Source organism: Eptesicus fuscus, chromosome 14 (assembly GCF_027574615.1).
Source record: "Eptesicus fuscus isolate TK198812 chromosome 14, DD_ASM_mEF_20220401, whole genome shotgun sequence".
In the NCBI taxonomy this organism is placed as follows: Eukaryota; Metazoa; Chordata; class Mammalia; order Chiroptera; family Vespertilionidae; genus Eptesicus; species Eptesicus fuscus.
This window is the reverse complement of record NC_072486.1, coordinates 68,957,558-68,969,643: the sequence shown is the minus strand read 5'-3', so window position 1 is coordinate 68,969,643 and position 12,086 is coordinate 68,957,558. Positions and strand designations below refer to the sequence as shown.

The following is a 12,086-nucleotide window of genomic DNA, read 5'->3' as shown; positions in this document are numbered from 1 at the left end:
GCCAATATGGGACCCCTCAAGGGATGTCCGACTGCCCTCTCACAATCCAGGACTGCTGGCTCCCAACTGCTTGCCTGCCTGCCTTCCTGATTGCCCCTAACCGCTTCTGCCTGCCAGCCTGATCACCCCCTAAGCCTGTTTGCCCCCAACTTCCCTCCTCTGCCGGCCTGGTCACCCCTAACTGCCCTCTCCTGCAGGGTTGATCACCTCCAACTTTCCTCCCTTGCAGCCTGGTCCTTCTCAACTGCCCTCCCTTGCAGGCCGGGTGCCTCCCAACTGCCCTCTCCTGCTGGCCATCTGTGGTGGCCATATTGTGTCCACATGGGGGCAGGATCTTTGACCATATGGGGGCAACTATATTGTGTGTTGCAGTGATGATCAATCTGCATATTACTCTTTTATTAGATAGGATAGAGGCCAGGTGCACAGGTGGGCACCAGCTGGTTTGCCCTGAAGGGTGTCCCAGATCAGGTGGGGGTTCCCTTGGGGTGTGGGGCGGCCTGAGTGAGGGGCCTGTGGTGGTTTGCAGGTCGGCCACGCCCCCTGGCAACCCAAGCAGAGGCCCTGGTATCTGGAATTTATTTTCCTTCTACAATAGAAACTTTGTAGCCTGGAGCAGAGCCAAGCCTGGGGCTCCCTCTGAGGCCGGCAGCCATATCTGTTGGGGTTATAATTGAAACTTTGTTGCCTTAAGCTGGTGGGCCCGGCCAGGGTGTGCGGAAAGCTTTGCTTCCCCTGTTGCCGGCGGCAACCCTGGCCTGCCTTCTCAAGCTCCATTCTGCCGCCATTTGTTTGAATTTACCTTCTATAACTGAAACTTTGTAGCTTGAGTGGAGGCTTAGGCCTGTAACGGCTGGCAGAAAGCTTGGCTTCCTCTATTACCTAGGAAACCTTGCTCTCTGTGGCTGTAGCCATCTTGGTCTGGGTTAATTTGCATACTCGCTCTGATTGGATGGTGGGCGTGGCTTGTGGGTGTGTAGGAGGTATGGTCAATTTGCATATTTGTCTATTATTAGGTAGGATTAGGAGATTGCCAGTTCATAAATCAATTTTCCCTAACAAAAAGGATTATCTTTTAGCAACTGAGCCTCCACTTGTTGAGTCACTGCACCCCAGTGCTAGGCATAATTTATGCAGAGCTGAACAGTGAGTTCAGTAATGGCAGCAAGTTGTACCCCAGAACTATCTGTGCTGCGGGGGGAGGGGGAGGGGTCTTCCCTGGGTTAAGTTTGCTTATAAACAGCCCATGGAACCAACCCCAGAGAAACCTCTTCTGTCTCTAACAGAACGGCTGGCCAATCCCTTTCGCTTTCTGAGCGCTCCTAGAAGTGTACCCTCCAGGAGTCTGGCCCTCGCTGGCCTGGAGGAAGGCTCTGATGGAGAAGTCTCTGAGACTGCTGGGCAGGCTTTGCTCATGCTGCCCAGCAACCAACGGACATTCCCAAGCCACCAGGCCTATCTGCTTTTCACTCCAACCCTTGATGTGACTGGAATCTCAAAACAGGATGGGGACAAGCAGTAAGAGAGGACAAGGCCTACTTAAACTGAGGGAGCTGTGAGGGGAACGGAGATTAAATAGACATTGGGTTTAACGAAAACCCAAGTCTGTGACAGAAAAGTCATCCTGGGAAGAGACAGCAAAATAATTCTTCTAAGGAATGTTTAGAAAAGGCAAAATCTGGTAGTTTATTCTACAACTCTTAGTTTACTTGTACTCATTGCTGTCCAAGGCCTAATTGAGAAGTTACGTGGCGAATCTTTCCCCTGATCAACACAAGCCATTTTTCCTTTTCATATTTTTAAGTGTTCTAAATACATTCTACTTTTAACTCCTGTACTAATTAAACACAGCAATTCCTCATTCTTCCATTTAAAAATGGAGAATGTTAATCAAACTGAATGAAACTATCATTTTTTTTTTTTTTTGGAAGGGGAAGGTCAAATTATTTACGATTTGTATAAACTGCAATACAGGCTAAATGCATTGAGCTCCAGCTGACATAAAATTATAAAATATTAGCTGATTCATTTCAAAACAAAACAATGAAATATAGGAAAAACAATGATGAATTTTACTTTAATAAAATTAAAGTCAGGGATATAAAGACTCGATCAATTTTTCTTTAATTTTCCAAATATCTTACTATTTTCCTACCGTCTTTGTTTAGTTTTAATAGGCATATTATAACATACTTGCTCTGGGAAATAATCTATGATTATAAATAAAAAGTATGCATCCATAAGTCCTTAAGCACAATTTCAAATACCAAAGTGTCAATGCCAAATTTCTGATTTTAATGAAGAAAATTCTTAACATTAAATAAACATTATTTCATCTATAATGCCGATTTTTAAAAGACATCTGAAAATGAAATGTGGCAAAATTATTGCTTCCAAAGTTAAGCTGGCACAATCTATATACAAGATAGAATTAAACCAAAAGCAAACTGCACCAAAGCAATTACATAATCAACTTTTATCCCTTTTTTTCGACATTTTATACACATTTACAAAGCTATGTATCATCTCGTACTCTTTATCTTGAAGGGGATGTTACCTCGGTAAATTCTATACATGTGTTTAACCACAGGAATGATGTAAATTTTGCATGTTAAGCAGTAAAATAAATGTTTGGCAAATCTTACTGTGAAGTTCTGTAAGTATATTATTTTGCCAGATAATACAAAAAAATTCACAAAGGAAAACCATGAGTATTTATTTTCATTATAACTTTTTAAAAATGCAACATTTCACAATCTCTGGAACTGTAAAACACCTATTTTTTAAAATTTTATAGAATTGAGGGAAGTCTTTTAAATGTCAGAATTTACATGCCAAATATGATTTAGCATATAAGCACCAAAATCTAAAGTTTACAAAAATTGTTGAACTAGTAAGGTGCATTTATTCATGAATTACACTATTTGAGGAAAGAAACAGTACCCCAAACCTCATTAGTATTTAAGAAATAGTTGAACAGCTTCCAACTTGTTGACAGCAAAATAAAAAAATATTGTTTTTAGTTTTGTTACACAAGTCATCTGAAATTTAGGTTCAAATTTAAGTGCTGTCTTTTATTGTGAATGGCAGTCTAAGCATTAATTTTATGTCCCAGTTTAAGATACTTCAGACACAATTAGTATTTAATAACCTAAACAAAATAAAAGACTTAAGTCAATTAGTGAACATCTGAAGTTAACAAAAAAAAAAAAAAAGTTAGATCTCTTTATTTTTATCTAGAATTGGTGTAGTTTTGCATCCAATAAAATTATTTTGTAAATGTTATCAGTCCATTCAGTAATTAGGTCTTCTCTGAATATGTTGCTATATATCTGGCAAAAACTGTTATTATGAAGTTAAATGAAGTAAAAATACAAAATTAATTTCTTGATTTACAAATCAATATTATTGTGATATTAAAGCATGCCTCTTTCCAAAACACCTTGTCAACACGGATAACAAAGAAAGAGAAATAGATGCCAGTACTGCTGTGACGTGCTGTCCTGAATGACCCAATTAGGCTGGGGAAGGGGTGTGGCCTGGATCCCCAATTCCATGGAGTTGCCACCTCCACCCTCACTCTAAATAGCTTATACAAAATCAAGTTATTCACATCGATAACACAAAATCCAGCACGCTAGTCCTGAAAGCCACCTACATGTATATGTTTATATGTTACTGTGTACATTAAAAAAAGAATTTTATTGTGCTTTTCACATATCTAAGTTTTCCTATCATTTTATTTCTAGGTTTCTTGGGAAGGGAAGAGAAAGACTAAGGAAAGAGGTACATCAAGAGAGTCAGACTGTAAAGTAACACTACACACACAACTAGCTAGATATAATTTAAAAGATACTATTATCAAAAAGTAGTATGTATATGTATATGTGTGTGTGTGTGTATATATATATATATGTATATATATATACATATATATATATATGAAAACAAAGTCTCCTCCCTTAAACCCATATTATTCCATGATAGATTTTCACAGCAACCAGTATATATATCAATATATTTTTCACAATCTGTTCAGTTATTGATAGAGTATGATTTTAGAATTGAAAGATGTCATTTCCATAGCAGCTAGACGTTGTACTATTAGAGGAATGTGCTCAGAAATGGTACAGTGATTTGCTCATTCTGATGGCTATTTACAGATATCTATTTACGTTCGCAATAAATAATCATGGTATCAAAAGAGAATGCTCGTGCAGACACCGAGATGGCTGCATGCTCTTAAAATATGTACATGTAGGTCCTCTGTTGTGGTCCGCAGTGACAGGGACAGTGCGTGCCCTTGAATCTTCTCTCGCCACGTCAGTCTTGCTTCTGGGGGATGCATCCTTCCATTTCCACAACCTCCGGCCAGCCTTCATACTTGTTCGTGTCCTTGTTGTTCTTTATGTGCTGTTGGACACAATCACAGTACCCTTTTAAAAACCTCTGTTGATTGCTTATCTGCAATAACACAGTTTAGTGCATTCGTTTCACTAACACTCATGTCAACAAGGAGATCATATAAATTACTGTTCAAGCCCCAGCCAGGTGGCTCTGCTGGTTGGAACACTGTCCGTGCACCAAAAAGGTCCTCGGTCAGGGCATAAACCTAGGCTGCAGGTTCGATCCCCAGTCAGGGTGTGTATGGCAACAGTTTGGTGTTTCTGTCTCACATCGATGTTTCTCCCTCTCTATCTCCCTCCCCACTTTCCTCTCTCTCTAAAATCAATAAAAACATTTCCTAGGGTAAGGATTAAAAAAATTATTGTTTAAGCTATTAAATGGGGCCTGGCATGCAGTGGCAGACCTTCACATAACCCGCTGAAAGAACTAAACACTGCAGATTTTTGTAAAGGATCACTTGTTAGCCAAAAAGTAAAGTTTACGTTCTACTAACTTCTAAAGTATTTTCAAACTTAATTGATTATATCCAAAGCTCAATTAAAATCTTTAATAACCAATGCTTCCTAAAAGGTTTCAGGCACAAGTAATCGTATGCATTGCCATGTAGGGAAAGCATTCCCGAGAACTTACAAAAAATACATGAGCATATTAAATGGCGGCTTTATCTAAGTTTCAAATAACTGGGATTAAAATGTTTACCACACCATTCCATACAGTTTGGCTTTGTCCATTAACGATTAAAGTCGAAGACACTAACCTGTTCAAAAGGACTTTTTGTTTTAATGCCTTTGCCACCACAGAAGACCCAGTTGTCTCTAAAGCCAAGATTGGTAATAGATGTGCTCCCCAGTTCCGCAATGAGCCGCCGCGCCTCATCATTGAGTCTGAGGGGGAGAAAAAGATTAACACAAAAAAACACAGTGCACTCAGCTTAGCTGAGTATCCCAACTCACCTCGGGAATCTAACACATAACAGGAGGTAAAATGAGCAAACGTCAGCTTAAATAAGACAACATAAGAAATTATTTTAGAGTAACAGACCTATTTGAAGTTCTTTTTTACTTAAGTGTACTATACAATATTATATAGTCATATGAGTTTCAGGTATACAATACAGTGATTCAACATTTTCATACCTTATATGTGATCACCCCATTAATTCCTATTATTTGAATTCTTTAGTGACAAAAGACATGGCATCTAGCAATTATATCTTAAGCTTATTTTATTAAGAAGTACCTCATCAATAAAGCATTTCTCGATACCTCATGGTCCCATGGAGGCCTCAGGAAATTCTTGTCCCTGTGACAAAAATCCCACTTCCACCAGCAACAGGTGGGGACGCAGAGGACACCCCACCCATAACAGAGGGAGGAATAAACAGTCAAGTCACTGTGATCTCAGCTACTCAGCTTTTGAAGAGGTTTCGGGCAGTAGAACAGGGCACTGCAGTTAGCACAGTTCAACGCATTTCAAGGGGGCACCTGGTAAGTCTCAGAAAATAGGCGATTTCCGCTGAGAGAGCAGTGCTGTTTATGAATGTTTCTAAGTGAAGGAGTTTCACTGACATTGTGCCTTTTGCCTAATTCAACTAAGATGTGTTAAAAATGTATAGAGTTCAAAGGTTAAATAAAACTGGCATATTCAATCATTGCCATTTTCCTGGATAGAATTAAATAGAATATAACAGGCTTTTCTTATTTAAAAAAAAAAAAAAGTAACTTGTTACTTGCTTTTGCTGAGAGATGAGGATCTTACATGGATAATTTGAGATTTTCAAGTTAAGATTAAAACAGCAGCTGGATGATATGGCTATTAAGGCCCATTGGCAGCTCGAAAAGCAGTTTCTGCACTTGATTAATGGACACGCCCCTCGCAGGAGGCCCCTGGGTAAACATTTTTATCAATGACTTAGATTTAGACATAAGAACCACTTTGGAGAGAATACAAAGCCTGGATCATGGAAACCTCATAGGACAAATGTCAGAATCAAAGCCAATTGGGCCCAAATGAGCAAAGTTAAACTTAACAAGGATACATGAATATGAAGTCCTTCATTTAGATGAAATAAAATCAAGTTCTGACTGGAAAGACCTGACTTGGCAGTGGTTAAAACACAAAAGTCTAAGATGAAATGAAAAGATTGAGAATTTAACTTGACCAAAACTCATGAGCCAAAAATGTGATGTGAGTGTTTAAAGAAAACTAATATGAGTCTGCATGAATATTCAAAGAAATGTGATCTCCACAGCATGGCAAGCTAGCATCGGCACTGGGCCCTGGACGGGCCAGACCACATCTGGAACGCACTGCTCCATTTGGGCACTCAGTTTAAGATAATCAATCAGAGAAGGCCCAAGGAAGGCAGCCAGGAGGGTAAAAGGACCTAGAAGCTTAACATGATAAAAGGTTCAAGAGCCTTCCTACTGAGCCTGGGAAAGAAAACCAAGGGACATGCCATTGAGCTTCAAATACTTGAAGTAGCAAATGATTTGGGGAACATATTTATTGTTTTGTTGTTCCATTTATCCCAGCAAAGGACTCTCAGGCAGAATTTAGAGGGAGGCAACCCTGAGAACCTAACATTTACTCAAGAACAGTTTTTATGTTTTATTTCAAATAGAGAAATGACGCGGGGACTGACACCCTGACGAGTGAGCAGTTCGGCGGAGGAATTCACAGAGAAGCTCCAAGGGACTCTGGCCTTAAAGAACCCTGACTTCAAAGACTCCATCCATTCCGGCTTCGCTGGGGCATGATGCTGACTGCCATGGTGTTCTCTCCAAAAGGAGACGTACAACGGCCACGTTTAGCTTGCTCGCTCAAACTTCTATATTCCTTATCAGACAAACCAAAAAGAACTTGCTTCACAGGTGAATGAGGTAGAAAGTAGGCATCATTTGAGAACTGAGTTCCCTAACGTGTAAGTTTTCTTGGAAAACTTAGTGTTGTTGTTTTTTTTACTGTTTTGTTTTTCTTAAATATGTTTCCTGGTTAAAATCAGTAACACTGGGATAAACGAAGGTAAAGAGGTTTCTTTAGGGCAGCACTTCAGAGCCTTTTATTGTAGACTGACAGAAAACACACAACACCAGCTGTGATCCCCAAACTTACTTGATCACTATCATTTTAAAGGACGGGGGTTCCACAGAATACACCTTGGGAAGTGCTGTGATGGGGACCAGTCCCAGTTACTCTGCTGAAGCTGAGCATAGCCCGGGGCTCATTACACATGATAGTCACTGGGATCAAAAGAAACAACTGCAGAGAAGTTTCCCTAATCAGCACACACACCAACGCCCTATTTTGGAGAGAGCAGGCTCCTTCACTTTATGCTCTCGGGGATAAGCAGGAGAACAGACCATTCCGTAGGAGGTGAAATCCAGCAGCCTTACGTAAGGAAAAGCCATACACAAAAGAGCTTCTCATTCCCACATAAGACGGGGTCTACCACAACTGATGAGTCACTTCAAATGTGCAGACCCTGCCAAGATACGTGGTTACATCGTGTTGTATTTAAGACGTACATAACGATTGTTTGTCCATGTCCATATAAAGGATACGATGCTTATAACTTATTTCACCAGTGTTTGAAAGAGGGAAATACTCATATGTAAATGCACGTGCCCCAAACTGGAAACACGTACAACTTGGATTCACTAAATGCACAGAAGTTGACCAAATGCAAAGACGTCATACTTGCACCCATAGGTTGAACCCTGGCCTGAGGCTGCTTTTGGTGCATTTGATGAATGACCGCCAATGAAGGAGGGGAACAGGGCTGATGTTCATAGGGTATAATAACGAACAACTTGGTGAAAAGGAGTGGACATGTCCGTCTATTCAGAAAAGTATCACTTAAAAACAAAACAAAACACTTTAAAATCTCAAATTATCCATGTAATAGCCTCATCGCTCAGCAAAAGCAAGTAGCAAGTTACTTTTTGTTTTTTCTATTTAGCTCTACGTAGGAAAATGGCAACGGTTGACTATGCCAGTTTTATTTAACCTCTGAACTATAAATTTAACAAATCTTCAGTTGAGCTAGGTAAACGGCACAAGGTCAGTGAAACTGCTTCGGCTTAGAAACGTTCCTAAGTGGCACTGCTCTCTCAGTGGAAATCAGCAATAATGTGGCTACAGATCAAATACATGTATAAGAAATCAATAAGTAGAGAGACATGCCATATTCCCGTGTGGGACTTATAGTTGAAAGCCCTTTCAATTAAAATCTGTAAGAAATATATTTAAACTTTTGACAAAAATCATCTGAAAAAAAGTATCATAGGAAATATTGTTTTTTTGAAAAAGAAGACTACTAAGTGGGAGTTAGCCCCACCAGAAAGGTATTAATTTATTTTTATAAAATAGTTATTTTAAAAATTGAAATAGTGTCTTATTGAAGCAGGAATAAATCGATGAACAGAACCTGTAGAAACAAAGTTAAATCTACATTTGAAAGAGCATCACAATCGTTGGAACTTCTCTGTGGATACCGCCGCCTCTGCCGAACGGCACTGTAAGTCACTGCTGGAGAGCTAGGAGTGGATTTTTAAACACACGGGAAGTTACTGGAAGAGAGAGATCTACTAAATATCTAATTTAGAGACGGAAAAATACTTCCTACGTATAAACGTAGAACAACTAAAAAGGAAAATCCACAGATTTGACTACATAAGAATGAGTCTAAACGTCTGAAAGTCAGAGAGTACTGTAAATTAACAAAATTAAAAGCAAATAATGTGCAAAATTCTGTATCTTAATATGATAAATGTTTAATATCCTTAACATATAAAAGCCTCTTACAAATCAAGGAGAATCAACCTGAATGGTCAGAAGGCTATTTACAGGAGAAGGCATGTTAAAACAAGATTCCTTTCCAAAACCTTTCAGGTTTGGGAACTTTTGAACATTAACAATCAGTGTCATGGGACTTCTAAAAGACAAATAAAACTGGTCCAAACTTTAAAAATCCTTTTAAAAACTGTGCTCATTTCGTTAATTCAATAACCTTACTTCAAACAAACATTTATCTTAAGGAAATATATTGTTTAAAAATTTACGACAGCCTATTTTTGCTAAAGTTCAGTAGTAGGTATTTTATTAAAGAGATTTTAAGTCATGACACATGTCTAAAACCTATACTAGGCATACATGAACAAATTTGAAAAAAATATATAATGATATGGGAAAGTATTCACCACATTAAAAAATGCTACTATTCCAAATGTTTAAGATAAAGAAAATATGTGCTTGAAAAATCTGGAGAAACTAAAATATTATCAATAGTTATCTTTGAGTAGTGAAAAATCTTGTTTTCTTCTTTGTGTATTTCTATCTTTTCCAAATTTTTACAACCCATATAATTTTAAGTAAAAGTTACCTACCATCTATTAAACTTTATGGAAAATAGATCACACTTATTCTTTCACAATTAATTCCATTTAGGACTTTTCTCTAAGGACATAATTATAGGTGAAGAAAATTACTTGGCAATAACAGGGAACTTTTTTCTTTTTTAAAAATTTATTTTATTGCCCTAACCAGTTTGGCTCAGTGGACAGAGTGTCGGCCTGTGGACTGAAGGGTCCCAGGTACGATTCCGGTCAAGGGCATGTACCTTGGTTGCGGGCACATCCCCAGTAGGGGGTGTGCAGGAGGCAGCTGATAGATGTTTCTCTCTCATGGATGTTTCTAACTCTCTATCCCTCTTTGTAAAAAATCAATAAAATATATATTTTTAAATTTTATTTTATTGTTGAGATTATTATAGATGTCCTCCACTCCCCCCCTTTACCTGGCTCCCACCCCAGCCCAATCCTTCCAACAGGGATCTTTTAAATAAAGGAGGGTCAACTGTGGATGAATCATGAAAATTCTATCAAAGAATGTTGATATAGGGGAAAACTTAAAGTTGTTAAAAAATAACATAAAAGAGAACAAACTTTATGTATAATGTAATCCTTCTTTTACAATAACATATGCATAATGAATACACAGAAAGATAGAAGGAAACAAACTAAAAAAAAAAAAAAGGTTAACAGTATTTATCTGGAACTCTATTCTAACCTAGAAATTTTTTCAATAAAAATGTATTACTTTTATAGTAATAAAATATAGCTGAAAAAGTTGTTCAGCTTTTGAAGTTTACATACTTGGTTGCTCCATCATCATACGTTCCCATTAAGACGATTGTTCCATCTTGTATGGACTTCAGAAACTCAATAAATGGGGCCACGTCTGAAGAAAAAGAAAAGATTGAGGGCTTTTTTTAATGACCGAGTAACCATCATGATAATCTGTAAAGTTAATAACAGAAAATATTAAGTTCATAAATTAATAAGTTCTAATGTAAAGTAACCGAAAGAAGGATAAATCTAATGAACATGTTGAAGAATTAAGTTTGTTCCTAAACTTAACATTAAGTTTGTTCCACCATCAACTTAAAATGTCCAATCCTGATTCATCCTAAATGTCTTTGCACAGATATTCCAGGGGCTAAATGAAAAAACCATTGCAAGGTTATTACTTATGATCTGAAGTAAGCCTGTCAGGGAGCACGAGAAAGGCTCATGAACTCCCTCTGCCCATGTAAATGCGTTTGGTTACTTTTCTAAAAAGAGGATACACACATTTTATTTAATTCACAAAAGGGTCTGTAACTTCAAAATATTATACAAATGTTTACACACACACACACACACACACACACACACACACACACCGATTTCAGGGATCTTCCGGGCAGATTTACTTAGCATAAACTAATGGAAAGAATAGGCTGGGTTACTTTAAATTTGCTCAGTTTCTTTCCATAGCAAAGACTCCTAAGATTTTCTCTAGCTGGTTGTATTTTATAATAGCAGTCTTGATTCCGAAAATATGTAGAGCAGCTAACAAATCATTTCTACTTAAATGCAAAAATGGCAGTAAGCTGCAACTATTTCTTAACTGGAGGCGTATTTTCAGCAGTAATGAATCTACCTGTGATGACAGACCGGAGGTTCCGGTCACATTTTGCTAGCGTGTTTCTATGTAATAATTCATGGTAAGAACAATTCATTATGCTTTAGAACCTAACATCGATGGCAGTGTTTTAAGTTTACACAGTTTTCACAGCTATGGAAAGTTCTCCCAATCTCATTTAAAAATAAATAATACCTACGTAAAGCTAAAGAAATATTAGGAAAGCTGAATTGCCTGAAAACTCTGTTGGCTTCCTGGCCATGTTAGGGGATGGATAGGGAGGTACAGAGGAGCAGCCTTGAGCTGGTAAATTTCCCACACCAACAACTGAGAGAAGCAGCACAAGATAAGTCAGTGCGGTCTTCCTTCAAAGTTGAGGGAGAAATCTTTTATTTGGGGGCGGGGGGGCGGGGGGGCATCCTGCATCACGGAGCCAGCTCCCTCGTCGTCTCCGCATGCTGGTGAGTGACTGCCACCTGCTCTTCAAGGGACTTCCTAATACAAAAGGTGTCTGGCCAGTGAACCAGAAAGAAAGTTCCATTCCTTCTCTCAGACACCCATCTACTTTAATAATAATCCTGGTTACGGTTTATTTTTGAGACAAAAAATCATATGTAAAGAAAATCAATCCAGTCAGTTCAAAATGCTTTGTTATGGCCATCTTCAAATTCCTTACTCTTCTTTACAATTTCGGACAGACACCTAAAGGAGCC

General features: G+C 38.4%; 1 protein-coding gene across 1 annotated transcript in view; it reads right to left on the bottom strand.

Moving 5' to 3' along the window:
* Nucleotides 1–2,274: 2,274 nt before the first annotated feature.
* Nucleotides 2,275–12,086, bottom strand: part of FAM3C (FAM3 metabolism regulating signaling molecule C) — a 50,007-nt gene continuing 40,195 nt past the window's right edge. The window contains exons 8-10 of the mRNA XM_054726318.1: nt 10,563–10,647; nt 5,165–5,291; nt 2,275–4,413 (exon numbers count right to left, since the gene is read on the bottom strand). Coding sequence (XP_054582293.1) covers nt 4,324–4,413; nt 5,165–5,291; nt 10,563–10,647 — 302 coding nt within the window. The 3' untranslated portion in view covers nt 2,275–4,323. The remainder of the gene's footprint in view (nt 4,414–5,164; nt 5,292–10,562; nt 10,648–12,086) is intronic.